Here is a 16,849-nt window from a genome sequence, read left to right on the forward strand (position 1 = left end):
GTAAATGTTTCTTGGTTAAAATACATTGGTTGTCCTGCGTACATGTATCATGTATATATTTACAAAACAAATTGTAATTTTCCCGCCGTGTTAACTCCCTTTCCAGTATCTAATTTTGGATCAATATTCTACATCAGTACTGCGTTTGAATATTAATTAGATAGCATGTTTACATGCATATCGAAGATAAAACTGGACGGCGGTAAGAGGAAAATAAATGTATAGTGATACCATGGGATTATTTGAAAGCTTTGATCAAGGCTTTATCTAGAAATCACTGTCTAAATCTTGAAATATTCTTGAACAATACACTGAACTCGAGAAAAAACACAAATAAACAAAATGCAGGTGTAGGTTTTCATCTTGCGGGCCATTTTGAACTTATTTGCAAGCGGATGATGCAATTTGGACAGTGAATACTCGATTCTATGAAACTTATACATTTCTACCATGGCATGTTTTTATTGGTTTATGTACAGCTGATTGTGCACCGTATCGATTTATGATCATCTATTTGCGGCTTGTATATCTGGTCATATGACCCTTGACATCTTAAGTAAACATGCGAAGTGAAAGTACAGGAGGCGTATACAGTGGAGCCTCGTTAATCCGGACACTTTGGTTCCCAGCAAAATCGTCCGGATAAATGAAGCGTCCGGATAATTGAATCGCATATTTTCTATCTTTACATAAGTAACCATTATATGCCTACTTTATTGATGCATATTGAATTAAACACATTCTATCATTGGATTTGATCATTTGCATTAGTAAATAAATTATGATAATGTTAACATTTACATGTATTTTAAAGCACTAGAATTTAATGTACGTGTTCAGTGTATTTGCCTGTGCTTACATTGTACATATATATGAGCCCTACAAATAAATATACAAAACTGTGTACCGTATGCACTAAAACAAATAATGAAGCACTTTATGTAACTATAAGTAAATAAATCATTAATAACTAACATAATCATTTACACTTCAAACATGTCATCACACTTTTAATTCTAAAGACGCCGGTAATGTCTGTCACGATTCACGGGTTCGGCGGTCTGTTAAAACAATTTTCACCGTCCAAAGTTGATGTAAGAATTTCGTGATTATCATGTCAGTTGACAACATTCTTAAACCAAAATTCAATCTGCCAGAGTTTATATTTCTTATTCTATAATTATCCAAAATAATATCGGGAGAAGAAAATCATTTAAGCTCGTAATATCAAGACCTACTACTGCTTTGATCTAGCCACGCGCACCTATTATTTTCACGCTGCGATAACAACGGAACAAAACTCGGGTGAAACTAACATTACAGGTACATACAAAATTTAATTATCATTACGGCATGATATTTAATTTATTATTACTATTAGGCTATTGATCAAGACTATAAAATAATATGTTACAGATTTATTTACCAAAATCAACACAACACGCAATAAAGATCTTATGTGCGAAAATTGGCAATACAATGTCTCGATCGGCACGTGCTATCTAACTGACATATCATCACACACCACCTAATTATAGGGAGGTGTTAACAGGGTACAGGTAATGGCTTCAATTAGATAGTTTGGCTTGTTTTCTTTATAATTTACGCCTTGCTAATTATAACGTTTTGTACTAAAAAGTGACCGTCTGGATCCGGAACGCGAATTTCCGGATTAATGATGCAAAATAATGTATAAAAATTCCGTTCCCTAGAAAAATCGTCCGGAAGGTGAAGCGTCCGGATTAATGGCGTCCGCATTACCGAGGCTCCACTGTATATGTTCTGGTACTTGAAAAGTGTCTTTAGTTTTGTAATATAAATAAATGAACTACACCCAAAACAATAGGATATAAAAAGCTTCATTTTTCTGAATAATTCTAACACATGACCTTAAGTCACACGCGAATTGTAATTATCTCCCATTTGAAAGGGACATGGGCCTTCATTTGAACAAACTTGAAAGCCCTTCACCGAAGGATGCTTTTGGTCAAGTTTGGTTGAAACTGGTCCAGCGGTTCTGGAGACAAAGTCGTAAATGTAACAACGACGGACTACAGGTGATCAGAAAAGCTCACCTGAACTTTTGGCTGAAGTGAGCTAAAAATGTTGTGTAGAAGTATTCAATGATGTTTATTTTCTCAATTGTTGAAGAAAAAAAATTGAACACTTGCATAGTATGCAAAATATCTCCTGAGCACAACAAAAGACAACGCTTGTAAAACGAGGATTGCTTTAAAAGTTTTATTGCAAATTGATAGATATTAAGGAGAAAAACAAAAGGTATCTGAATATGCATGATAGTTTCGATATTTTTTTTTAACAAACCCATAAAGATGAACAAAATTCAACTTCCTCCAGGCTTTGTCATTGACCTATAAAGTCAAACTTAAGATGAATGACTAAGATAAAATTTTGTCAGCAGGGTATTCCGTGGTATCTGAATCTTTCCTATGAAATAATAATTACTTTTAGAGTGTATACTTGTTCTTGTAGACATAAAATGAAGTATCGGATTCAACAATACACCTACATTTTTCGATGATTGATTGTATATTGTTTAATGTCCCACTCAAGACTTTCATTTACATGGAGACGTCACCATTGCCGATGAAGAGCTGCAAAATCTAGGCCTATGTTCGGCACTTACGACCAATGAGCAGTGAGGGATCTTTATCGTGTAACACCTGCTGTGACACGGGGTCTCTGGTTTTGCAGTCTAATCCGAAGGACCGCACCATTTAGTCGCCTCTTACGTCAAGCTGGGGTACTGAGGACCTATTCTAATCTGGACTTACTTTGGGTAGGCCTAAACATTGCAATTTCACGTATTTTTTCAATCTGTCTGAGATGAGCGACTTCAAAGTCGATCTCCAAATGGCAGTGAATTACGCATTGCATGCATAGCCCACACATAGTTTTTGTCATGACAAAATTTACGCTTTACAGAACTAGGATTAAAGATGGCTGCCTTCACAGCAAGACGCTTCGTTGTTGTTGCTAAGTGAATCATTGACCGGCTCATTTGACTTGTATTTTTCCTAATTTATACATTTTGATAATCGAAGGTTAGTACCTTTGTCTCTTGCATTAAGTTATGAGGAATTACTTTAATCCTGGATTATAAAGCGTAAACTGACCCAAACCAGATTATACTCGTATAATATGCCCCAGAATTAAAGTCATTCCTTAAATAACGAGCTAGTATAATAATATAATAATAAAAATAATAATACTTTATTTCGTTATAACGAGTTAATTATCTCGTTATGACGAGTTAATTATTTCGTTATATAACGAGTTAGTATCTATGGAAATCTTCAGGTCCTGTTCTTTCCAAAATCTAAACATAACGATTATAATTAATTAATAATCGCAAAATTAAAGTTAATACAATCTCTGGATTGCTCACGATTATTTTATGATGACTACATGTATTACGTAGCAATTTTTCGCGTTGTTAAGATGACAAAAAAATCTTCATTTGTAGTTCCGAACGATTGAATAAGTGACGATATATTTTCTTCTATCAACAAAAATACCAATTTTCCATTGTCAAAAAGAAATTTAGATTTTATCGTTTTGATATACCACAATGGTTCGACAAAATTTTTGAGCTAACTCGATATTAGGGCAAAATCTTCTCAAGAAACAATGGGCGAGAAAAATTGAAATTTACAAAAAAGCTTCCAACATAGTGCGGATTCAAGTTTGTTAAAATCCTGCCCCTTGGGGGCCGGTATTACTGGAAAAATATATATAAACTTATAAACATTTGCAAATTGATATATACTTTGATGATTTATTTTACAAGATATGTATTTTTACAAACGATTACAATCTATTTTAAGTACATGTAATTGTATCAATGCTACGACTTGTTTTAAGAATAATCTTAGATTTCGGGAATAAGAGAAGGTCCTACTACGTTTCCGTAAGATTTATCTTTTTGACCATTTAGCATTCTCGTTATAGGGATATCATTATCTCGTTATAACGAAATAGCCAATTCATTATAACAAGATAACTAACTCGTTAGAACAAGATAATAACTCGTTATATTGGAGATAATGAATGTGTTATAACGAGATAACTAACTCGTTATATCGAGATAATAACTGATTATAGCGAAATAATTAATTCATTATAACGAGATACTAACTCGTTATTACGAGATACTAACTCCTTATAACGAGATAATTAACTCGTTATAACGATATAACTAACTTGTTATAACGAGATAATTAACTCGTTATAACGAGATAACTAACTTGTTATAACGAGACGATTAACTCGTCATAACGAGATACTAACTCAGAATGTTTTCACTCTTCAGCATATTACGAAATTATTAATTGGTTATCACGAGACATTACCTCGTTGAAACTTTTCTCACTTTTTGAAATTGAGCCTAACCGGATATCGAACATAAACTCTTTAGCATAGGCTTATGGTGACGTCTCTATTCAACGATTTAGACTTTTTTTCACTCTTTATCATATATCTCTATACGAGTGAAACATTCTCGAATGGAACGTAAAAGAATATGAAATTAATTAAAACACCCTTGTTACATTTGTTTTCAATGAAGTATGCTCTAAATAGCGATATTAATATTATTGCACAGTGTACACAAAAGTTCCATTGTTTGGATTCTCTTTGATATGTGACAGTAGGATAAGGTCAGTGAGCCAGATGCAATCTGTATGTGAATCGTCAACATTTCAGAAGAATGAGTTGTATATTCATATGGAGATGCATTGTCTGTTGTCATTTATGCCGCACACATGACTCTAGATATGATTTCCACATCACTTCCCGGTCGCGGTAGCTCAGTGATGGAGTATTCACATTGTAACCGGGAGGCCATGAGTTCGAGTCCCTCTCATGCCATGGTCACCTAAAACCTACGATGGAACCACACATGTAGGTAGTGATTGTTCTTTTATTAAACACTCGACATTAAGAAGTTAAAATCATAACCTTTCGGATATGACCTTAAAACGGAGATCCCATGTCGCTACAGGTTGTTGTACAATAAAAACTCTTGATACGGTCCTGCGTCTTAAGTATAGATCTACATTCGCAGTGCTTCACTTACAGCTGGTGACGTCTCAATGGGGGTTAAAACTTATCGACGAGACTCGAAACAACTTACCAATCAACCGCACCACTCCTATTTGTCTCCGAACTTCGATTTCCGCTAGGCCTTAGTTGTGACAAAATACAATTTGAACAAAATTTGTTCATCGAAAAGTGTTTATCAACACATGCGAGATAGTAAACAATATGAGCAAGATCATACAAGAAACTACATCAAATATTACTAAACACCTGGGTACTATTTTACTCCGAGATCAGGGAAAAAACCATTGACTCAAGAAACACGACTATCAGCGCGAAAGGTGGCGTTCGGAAAATGTCAAACATTACATGTAGATGTAATGACGTCACACAAAAAGATCAAACGAAGTAAGAACATTACAATATTCCACCGTCCATAACGAAAGATCAAAATCCATGTAATACTCCAACATACTGGTATGTTCATACTATCTATTATCTCACACCATGTAAGGTATTTCATTTTTACCGATTAACTTCCCTAAATGAACAATAAAGGTAATAAAGGACAGGCAGGTGTAGATGTGTATGTATGCTATTTTGGGTAAAAAATAAAATACCATTCTAAGTTCGTTAGACTATTATATTACATTGTTCAATAAGAACTGGATACCTACATTCTTCACATTTACTTCCTTGGAATCCATCGTCACATCCATGTTCACAATGTCCGTCTCTATGGTTACAATGATTACTTTCAGGTCGGCAATGGGGACTGCAGTTCTCTGAACAATTCAATCCGTACCGGCCAACTGAACACACTATCAATGTAATAACAATTGTTAATAATTTCATCATACCAAACATGTTCTTGAGCAAAACATAGCCAGATTCAAGTGCCAAATGTATGCATAGTTCTTCAGATGAACGTGCTGGAAGCCAAAGATAGATTGAAAAATTATAAGAGTGGTAGGAAAAGAACCCCAAACACACACAAACATGATGTGAATGATCAAACAGCACAAATATGAAACGAAATGCTATAATATTCAATAATGTAACTGTACTAATAATCTCGCGAATAACAGTGGGTACTTCCCCAATGCTTACAAATAATAATAGGATGACAGGAAACAGTCCAGTGGAGAAACAAAGTACAGGTACTATAGTGTACATGTATATCTAATCGTTTTGTCATAACAAAAATAATTATGTCACTTACTACTGACATGTTATGATATGTATACATACGTCCGTAGTTTCGTATTTCCTTAATATAATATTATTTAATATGATTATTGCAACTTTGTATTTATGATAAGTACAATGTACATGTATGTCATGTAGTGACTCTGTACCTCGGGAGAAAGGTTATATAGGGGCTACCTGTTGCCCAATTCTATTATACAGTTATTGACTGGGTCCGATGACAACTGCTGTTTGATTGACCAGAGAACGAATCTGTTGCCCGAAGCCCTAAGCTGACGGCCACAAATCGTTCAAGGGTTAAACAACATAGTTGTTGTCTGAGGACACAGACTATAACTGTTTTGTTATACACCTTCATTTTCTATGTATAGTTTTTACCAGATGCACATGCGTGGATTGCTGACTTCAAACAAGACAGTGTTATTGCGTAAATATATCAACATATCTATTACATTTGTAATTTAAAAGAAAACATATCCAATGTCCTAATTAATAATCAATAATTATATTTTTCGTATTTCTGCTTTGTGTTTCATCTAATAAATATGATAGTTGGTTAAACAGTTAAAATGTTGGTTCTAAATCGTATACGCTTTAAATGGGAAAATATTTAGGTTGATAACAAAATCAAATATGAAAATACAAACTTGAATGCGCAATATTATTTAGAGCTTACTTCATCAACTTAGAAACAACAAATACTTCTGTAATACCACCGATAACGTATTTGAAACATCAAACTACACTTTCGACACCACACCTTTGTCACAGAGTTCCCTGGTATATCCTGGATTACAGCCTCCGTCACATATCCCTGTTATCCTGTTACAGGGGAGGTAACTCAGACACTGTCCACTACAGTTATACACACAATCCGGACCGTATGATTCTGCAGGACACTCTGATAAAATATGATTTTATCCGAAAATTTATTATTTTGATAAAGCATATACTTTTCCGTTTCACATCCGAAGCTACTTTACTAAGTTTTTGCTGTGTTCATTAGTATAAATTTACAATGCGTTGATATTCCGTCGTTTGTATCTTTCAAAAATTCCACTACAGTTAGTATATGTATTTTGTGTGCTTCAGACATCTTTAAGATCATGACAAAATTGAATTACGTGTACTGCATTTTGTTCCTGTCCATCCATTACCACATCCACAGTCACATTGTCCAGTGATGTGATTACAGGACACGTTGTCTCTACAGTGTCCAGTACACGTAGATCTACACTGTAAACCGTAATATCCAGTTGGGCATGCTACAAAATATTTCTTTTGATAAGATTTAATTTTCAATTGCATTCATACATGATAGTGTCATTCATGTATAAATGAAATATTAAGCGTAATCTTACACTCGTTACAAAACTCCCCCACCCATCCTGCAGTACAACCCAAACACGTTCCGTTGACAATGTCACATCTCAATTCCTGACAGTTGTTTGGACAGGGTAGATCACAGTCATGTCCATACACACCGGATTTCTTACAACCTAAAGATGTAGTACAGAGAAAATATACCACCTCATTCATTCATACACAAACGGATTTAACTGTACGATGATGTAACACAATATAACACATAATATTACTGTATTTATCATATTCATTTACATCTATTGTACAATAGGTGTAATTGGTAGCACAAACATATAGCACCTTATTTATTAATACAAACTGGATTCTTTACAACCTATAGATATATGCATGTAAAGTATTGAAGATATGACTCCTCATTTAGAAACGAATTTACACACTGGATAATGATACAGTACAATAGATACACACAATATTACTATATTCACCACATTTATTTACATTTATCATACACTAAATGGGGTTTTAATTGTATAATTGGTAGCATAATATCATAGGGTTATTGAACTTATATTGGTGAATATTGGCACGAGTTGCCAATATTCACCTATATAAGTTCAATAACCCTTTTATTATATAGCTAAAGTATTTAGTTGTTAAATTATATCCCTTTTCACTCAAACTACTCCAAAATAGACGAGAATTCATCAATATTGGCAGTGTGCAATAACAGCATGCATTTCTTAACTGTTAAATATTTAATCCGTCATTAATACATGAAGCAAACTGATTTTGTAAATGGGGACATCATAATTTATGTACAGTAAAACATTTTGCTTAAGTAAATATCAAATACCGGCTCTGTCAGATTCGGAGGACCGTCGTCTGCCATTTTGGCTTGTTTACGTCGTTACGGTAACGTCAATATTGAACGCCCATACTCGGAATGTTTCGGGCGCATACAATTTACGCAATGCAAAGTTAGCGTTCAATAAATTCTCAGGATATTGAACGCTAACATTCTCTAGATTTTACGCAGATTTTATATCAGACTATTTATTAGCTATATAATAATACCTGTTACAGTTACTTCACACAATTCTGTGTAAACTGTCTCTATTTGATATCCGGTAGGATAAGTTTTCCTGTCAAGTCTTTCATTGTAGAATATAACGTAACGTCCATGTTTAACACAAGTTGTACTGAAATCCAAGGTCGGTAACTCCTGTCCGTTCTTGTAACATAGATATCCATCCTCCTTTATAGTTGTGTTCGACACATAGAGCGAGAAACCAGCAAAACGCCCTCTTTGTCTCATAACTGAAATTACCAATTTTTGATGACACTGTTATCAGTTGGAAAAAAGAGAAAAACTTTTCCTCAATATATAAGCTGTGAGATTTGACTATTTGTATCAACTTTCTATTAGAAAACCACATTTCGTTTATCTATATGCTATGTATTGTGATCATAACATTGAAATCGATGAAGAAAACTGGAATATGTAAAACGTTAGAAAAAGAGCACGGTACAAACACGATTGAGTGTCACGGCAAACTGGCAAACAAGTATGTACTGATACCATTCCCACAATAGGAAAGTGTAACAACTGTGTAATAAAACAACTGTGTAATACACTATACACTTAGGGAGATATCACAAAGTATCTTGTATTAGTAGGGTTATCACCTTCGGACACCTATCATGATGGTTTTATTAGAATCTAGAATCTAAATAAAACATATCAAATATTTATTGACTTGTACTATATTTAGAAGTTTAAACGACAACAAAATTGTAACAACTTTTCTTACAGATTTAGATAAATTTTTAATGGTTTTCGAGGGGTGTAATCAATGTTGCCCATAACTACATGCACTATTTTATTTCATATTCAATGTCATATATTCATTTGATGTTTATAAGTTAACAAAACACAGTAGTTAAACCAGCATTAACGGGACGAAAAGATTCAATTTTGACGTCATAATAGAATGACACAAAAACATAACGTCAAGCGTAAATTTTCGTAACGTATTTCATAAAACAAAAAAGTAATCATTAAGCGAAATGCAAAATTGCATTAAATTGGGAATATCTATGTTCTCAATCGTTATTTGTAACCGTTAATGTTGACACCGACGTCACTATTAGAATTTATTAATTAACGTTCCAGCAAATTTTTTATTCACGTTTAGTATAGTTATCTCGCTTGCGCCATTAAAATTTATGGAGTAGTTACCGCACGTGAGTGAGACAATTCGTGACCAGCCCTCGACCAATGAAATTGACTGCATTATTATGAAGGGTCATAATATTATAGGGTTATTGAACTTATATTGGTGAATATTGGCACGAGTTGTCTGTGAAAATGCACGAGCTTGCGAGTGCATTTTGACAGCCAACGAGTGCCAATATTCACCTATATAAGTTCAATAACCCTTTTATTATATAGCTAAAGTATTTAGTTGTTAAATTATATCCCTTTTAACTCAAACTACTCCAAAATAGACGAGAATTCATCAATATTGGCAGTGTGCAATAACAGCATGCATTTCTTAACTGTTCAACATTTAATCCGTCATTAATGTATGAAGCAAACTGATTTTGTAAATGGGGACATCATAATTTATGTACAGTAAAACATTTTGCTTAAGTAAATATCAAATACCGGCTCTGTCAGATTCGGAGGACCGTCGTCTGCCATTTTGGCTTGTTTACGTCGTTACGGTAACGTCAATATTGAACGCTCATACTCGGAATGTTTCGGGCGCATACAATTTTCGCAATGCAAAGTTAGCGTTCAATAAATTCTCAGGATACTGAACGCTAACATTATCTAGATTTTACGCAGATTTTATATTAGACTATTTATTAGCTATATAATAAATCTAGATATTGCATGCAGTTGAAGGTAACATTGAACATTTTCACCCTGAAAAAAAACTATTTTCGAGCGAGGCGTAGCCGACTACATGCAATATTTGTTTTATTATACTGAATGTTATTTAAACATCAAAGCAGAAAAACTTTTGTCTGTTGAGATTTGATCAATTACTACCATGCGATGCTTTGTATATTAATGCGGGTATTCGCGTTTATTACAAACGCTCAAACGATGTCGTCTAACAATTTACGGCGAACCATACGAGTATAAATTTGACACATGTGATAATCTTTATGATATCACCCGTTGTCAAGTGATGTTTTCTGTTGCTAAATACTGTCGTCCTAGGGTGCGTGCTTTCTATTCTCAGAGCGAAATATAATGTTGTTTTCAAATGCTTCTCGACCAATCAGATTGGAGTATATTACATGAAAGTATGATAAGATCAATTGATATCCCTCTTATGATGCATTTTGTGTGAGACTTTGTGATACAGCATATGTTAATTTATTTTTGGATAGAAATACAGGATGATACAATCTATGGACCGATAATTCACGATATATTTCATACAAAAACATCTGATTTGCAAACATTATCATTTCGTTATATAATTCATACCAGATTTGTAAGCACAGGCTCTTGTTTCACACATGAGTCACCCCCTCCTTACCAACACCACAAGGTACCTAACTAGATTTCGGACACCTCTCGCTTCAAGTCTCATTTTTTTTCGATGAGTTAATCCTTCATCCTCACTTTTGTGACATACCATGTAAGTCGCTTGAAGAGCCATTCTCTGTAAGCATCAACACATGTGGAAAACGACCGACACGGATTTTGACGAAATTTTACACAAAGTATACATACTTCAGTCCTTAAATCATTATACCTTTCAAAATGGGCTTTGACTCGTGTTTCCATGGCAACAAGACATCCGATTTTGTGCAAAGACGTGAGCCTTAGTAAATTTTGAATTTTCCTTTATAAAAATGTGTATATGCATTTTTCATTTGATTTCCATTGCTATTTAATTAAGCTATGTTGTGTGTAATTTTTAAAAGTAAAATTAATTTGCTGCAATGCCTTAACATGAAATATATGCCCTCAAATACCCCAAAATCCCACTGAAAATGAGAGGAAATTATTTCAATTTTGTGCAGAAACGCAACCACTGGTGGATTGTTCTTACATTGATAAATGTGTATTGTATCGATTAGAATATCATATCAAAAAAGTAGAGATGTCATATTTCATTTAAGAAAATAAATTAATTTTAAAATTTGCGCTATTGCGAGTTTTTCCGAAATCTAGATCACCTCGACTCTTGACTGCAATGCGTATTCCAAGTATATTCACGATCAAGACAAGTTACGTCCCTTTTCCGAAGTGAAAGTAGAAATTCGTGAGTTGTGATTTGGATATTTTGAGCTGGTTTAAGTCTTTAAATCAACTAGAATTTTTCATTTGATATTTAAGTGTTTGTCGGAGACCGTTATGCTCTCGATGGGTAGCTTTCAATGATGATGTATCAGTGGATTTACGCTGCGATCGTGATTACAACAGGGAGAACTTGTATGCAAAAACGTCTGAGAAGAAACGCACAGGTGGCATTAAATGTGTTGTCATAACAATTCAGATCCGTAAGTACTTTGCTATCATTCATTTTGCCTCAGTTTGTATAATAACTAGACAGTAAACAAATATATAGATCTATCCATATATGCAATTCACCGTTGAATATAAACTTCAAGGAAAATCTTCTACATGAGAAATGCCTGTGGCGATAGGTGTTTGTGAATAAGATTTATCACATTAACTTTAACGTTTGTAAATATTCATAAATCTGTCAATTCAATTTCATTTTGAAGTTTGCAAATGCTCTATTCTGATGTTATTTAAACTTATTAATCAGCAAGAAATATTTATTATTTTTAATATATATACATTTGTAGCTCTGACTGTCAGGGTTGCAGATTCAAGATTGGACGTTCTAAATGAAATTAAGACAGAAATATTTTCTGTGAGGAATGTACATGTATAAGACTCAGCATCATCATATGGCAACACAGTTGTGGGTCATTAACATTTAAGTGGATCCAACATGGCTGGAACTTGTTTAAAGATTTTTTCCGCTGGAATGTGTCCACTGAGAAATTACAGAGGATGAAACTGTTGGAGAATATTTGATGACCTGTTTTTGAATTTCTCATCCCCTTTCATGGAAGGAACTGTACTCAACTGAACAATGCAACTGTGCATGTCCATAGTTTACAGAAAAATACTGATATACATGCAAAAACAAATATTATAGTGTGTTAGTCATTGCTTACAAACTTATTTTTAGATAAAGCTTGAACATATAATTGAAGATTGTTTAATTCATTTCCTGCACTAACTGAGAGCTTCATAGACTGCAATTTAAAATGTACAATTTTAATCTAATAGAAAACAATCAGGATACCTCTGACAGAAACAGGACAACTTGAAATTCATATTCTTAATATAACCATCATGGACACAAAATTTGCTTTTAAAAACAAAATAATACCCCACCCCAACCCCGAAATGGAAGTTGGGCAGTATTTTTTCTAATGCATGCATCTTATAAGTCATTAATTTACATGTATGACACATAAACCCATATTATAATTTTGATACAAAACCTAAACCTGTTTTTAACAACAGCAATCCCGCACCCCTGTAAATTGTGTCGTTATAAACAATGGATGTGTTGGGAATTTTAATGGGCATTGATTTTGCATTGCAAATCTTTTTTAATGCCGTCATCACAGAATATGATGTTCATGGAAATGAATGAAATTATTTGCTACAAAGTAATTAGAAAAGTGCACTTATGCGAAAAGGCTATCCATATTCAGTTGTTTTTTCCCCACTAAAATTGGATAAATCGAGAAAGAAAGAAACGAAATGAAAGGGTGGTGTAAGTAAATTATGACCTCAGTAGCATCATCTTTCTGGTACCTTGCAGCTTTAATTGACACACAAAACAATTTAGAAATCTTTAGTACAGATGTATGTGGGTAGCTGATCAAAATCAGTGTCAAGAAAATGTTGGGAAAAGAAAACATGCCCAATCATTAATATACTACAGTTACATGTAGCTGCTATAGTTCCTATTTAATGTTTCCATGGCGACAAAACAGTCAGATTATCAACATTTTCATAACAGGACTTTTGGACTAGCTATCTCTGGTCAAAACTGATTCAACTGAGTATAAGTAGGTAAAATACTTGTAGTTTAAAATGTAAATGAAAAGAAATCTAAATAGCCAACATAATGTTTCCATGGAAGTAGGTTTCTATAGCAACTAAACTAAAAATTGAATTCTTTCTTAATTAGTATATTTTACCAGTTATGAATGCAAAGATAAAGTTATGATATTATAGAATAAATCTACTGAAGTACATTAAATTGTTTTCAATGATTATGGTTGCTGGCCCTATCGTTTCCATAGTAACACGTTTTTCTTCATATTTTCCCCTTTGTAATAATTAAAAATTCAAATTATTCAACAGAGTCATATAATGCTTTTACAGGAAATACCTAGAGATAAATACGTAATTTTATCTTGTGAAAAATAAAAATTCTATTCAATACAATGTAATTCAAACGCATTCAAAAAATTTCATTTTCATTTTAAATGTAATAATGCAAGGTGAAAATAACGAACAGTGATCAATCTCATAACTCCTACAAGCAATACAAAATAAATAGTTGGGCAAACACGGACCCCTGGACACACCAAAGGTGGGATCAGGTGCCTAGGAGGAGTAAGCATTCCCTGTTGACCGGTCACACCCGCCGTGAGCCCCATATCCTGATCAGGTAAACGGAGTTATCCGCAGTCAAAATCAGTGTGCCAAGAACGGCTTAACAATCGGTATGAAACACGTCAGACAGCATTTGACCCAATGCGAGGTTGTATTGACGAACTAGATCGTTATAACAACCATATAATTTGCGAAATGCTGACTTCAATCGAGACTGTTGAAATCCCTGTACCATCAACTTGTTTGTCAGTAGCTTACCTCGATTTGAAAACTGACTATACCCAGAACAAGCTCTTGCATATCGAATCAGTTGAGATATATAAACACCATATGCAGGTGATAATGGAATATTGCTACATAAATGTGGGAAGTTGACGATGGAGAAGCTGAAATCATCCCGTTTGTCATACAGTTGAGTTGTTAGTTTGCCGTTAATGTCTACTTTCAATAAAATATCTAAGTATGAAGCAGAAGTGGACGACTCTGTGGTGTCCTTTATTTCGAGCTCACAGGGATATATCAAATCGACATATGAATGAAAGCTATCATTGTTAATAGACAAAACGTCATCGATATATCTAAAAGTCGAATTGAAGGTCACAGCGAGAGATTGTTTCTTCTCACGTAGAAGTTTTTGAATAAATTCTGCTTCATATGAATATAAAAACAGGTCAGCTAACAAAGGAGCACAATTCGTGCCCATGGGAATTCCAACAGACTGTTGGAAGACCTGATCACCAAAGACCACGAAGATATTGTCAATGAGGAACTCTAGCATATTTTTTTATTTCAACTTCAGAGTACTTGTGCGTGGAATCAGAGTGGTGTTTAACAAAGTAAGTTTTTGAATGACTGATCACTAGATATGAATATTTCCGTTTTCCGTTTTTGTTGAAGAAGCAACTGTCTATGATGTCAAAAAGTCTAGTCTTTAATTTATCGTGAGGAATGGTCGTGTATAGTGTTGAAAAGTCATAGGTTTTAATGCTATTGATTTGGGAAAAATTCTGTGATTTCAACTTTACTAAAAGTTCTTTAGAAGTTTTTAGAATCCACATTTGATTAACACCACTTCTGGCATATGTAGTCGCACAGTAAGTTTGAAGTTTCTCCTTCACAGCTGTTAACATTTTCGCGAGGAGCAAATATAGGGGTTTGGTAGAGCACTTACTGGATCCAGCAATGTATCTTTGTTTGTAAGGGTTTTTATGTAGTTTAGGAATCCAGTATAGGTACGGTAACTCATATTCATTCGACCCATTGACTGGAATATTAAATGTGTCTAAAACTGAAGCATGGTTTTGAAGAATTTCGTCTTTTGAAAGGGCAGTTGGAGTATAAGTATGATTACCAAAAGTGGAATTAATGCCAAGTTCGTTTAAAATACAGTTGTAATAATGAGCCTTACAAACAAAGACAATGTTGTTACTAGCTTTGTCAGCTGGAACCAAAACATATTCCTCATGTAACCTCTCTAATTCTTTGATCACTTCTGGTTTACTAAACACAGAAGGATAGATGGTACGTACTTTTGTTTTCATGTGTCTAATGCGGGATTTTAATATCCCTCTTATGCTTTTAACCCATTCTGGCAATGTATCAAGTTCTTGTTTTTCATATTTAGCCCATCGTCTGGCAAAATCTTCGACAGAACTCATAATAGAGATGAAGTTCTGTCGCCAATTAAAAGACCGAGGTTCTCTGTATTTAGGACCTTTAAGAATAAGTGATTTGAGGTCCTCATTTTCAACTATATTAACATCACCAGTAATTACATGTCCAGCTGCACTGTAGTTGAAAGAAGATGAAGAACAAAAACATGTTGGTGAATTACGTATAAGATGGTCTATATCTAAGCACTGCAAAGTTTGTTTATAATTAAAAAGTTTGGATGCAATAGTAGAAATATAGCTGTAGGAAATACAGGGTGTAGACTTGAACTTGAAATAAGTTGGAATACACGACTGAACCCTTTTATGACGAAGAATGTTGCTTATGTTGACGGCATCTATTCCTTTGTTTGTAAATTTGAGCTTAAGGAACTCACGGCATGATTTGGAAGGCATATCATCCATGGTCCGTGCTGGTTTATAGAGCCTGTGGTAGGCAACATCCATGATCACAGAGTTAAGTCTATATTCAGGTGTTGAAAAATCCAAGTATAGACTAGCCATAGCTTCTTCGAATAACGTATGTAAAACCCTCAATGGAATAGAGTAAAGTTTTGTACGAATATGATGTGGACCCAATTGTCTGTTGACGTGAGGCAAAAGTGAATCAAACGTGACATCATTTATACTTGGTCTTTTATATGAACGATGTCCGTGACTGCGTTTTCGTCTTTGGGTATTGGGAAAGAGTCCCATCACATTAACGTTATTTCCTTGTGGACTAGTCAAATTCCCCACATCATATACATTATCATTGCATCCATATGCATTTTAAATGTAATAATCTTCTACCAATGCCTTTTGACTTGAAGATTTTTTAAATGTTTGCTACACCAACTTCTGACTAATCCATGAACATTATGAAATTTGTACTTTATAACAATTATAAAGATTATGACAGAAC

At 34.1% G+C, this 16,849-nt stretch overlaps 1 protein-coding gene across 1 annotated transcript in view; it reads right to left on the reverse strand.

Annotated features, from left to right (window-relative positions):
* LOC125672579 (receptor-type tyrosine-protein phosphatase alpha-like) overlaps window positions 1-16,849 on the reverse strand; it is a 122,817-nt gene that overhangs the window by 35,782 nt on the left and 70,186 nt on the right. The window contains exon 7 of the mRNA XM_056161471.1: window positions 7,395-7,535. Within this exon, the coding sequence (XP_056017446.1) occupies window positions 7,395-7,535 (141 nt within the window). The remainder of the gene's footprint in view (window positions 1-7,394; window positions 7,536-16,849) is intronic.

The sequence above is a fragment of the Ostrea edulis genome, chromosome 4 (assembly GCF_947568905.1).
Source record: "Ostrea edulis chromosome 4, xbOstEdul1.1, whole genome shotgun sequence".
Taxonomy (NCBI): domain Eukaryota; kingdom Metazoa; phylum Mollusca; class Bivalvia; order Ostreida; family Ostreidae; genus Ostrea; species Ostrea edulis.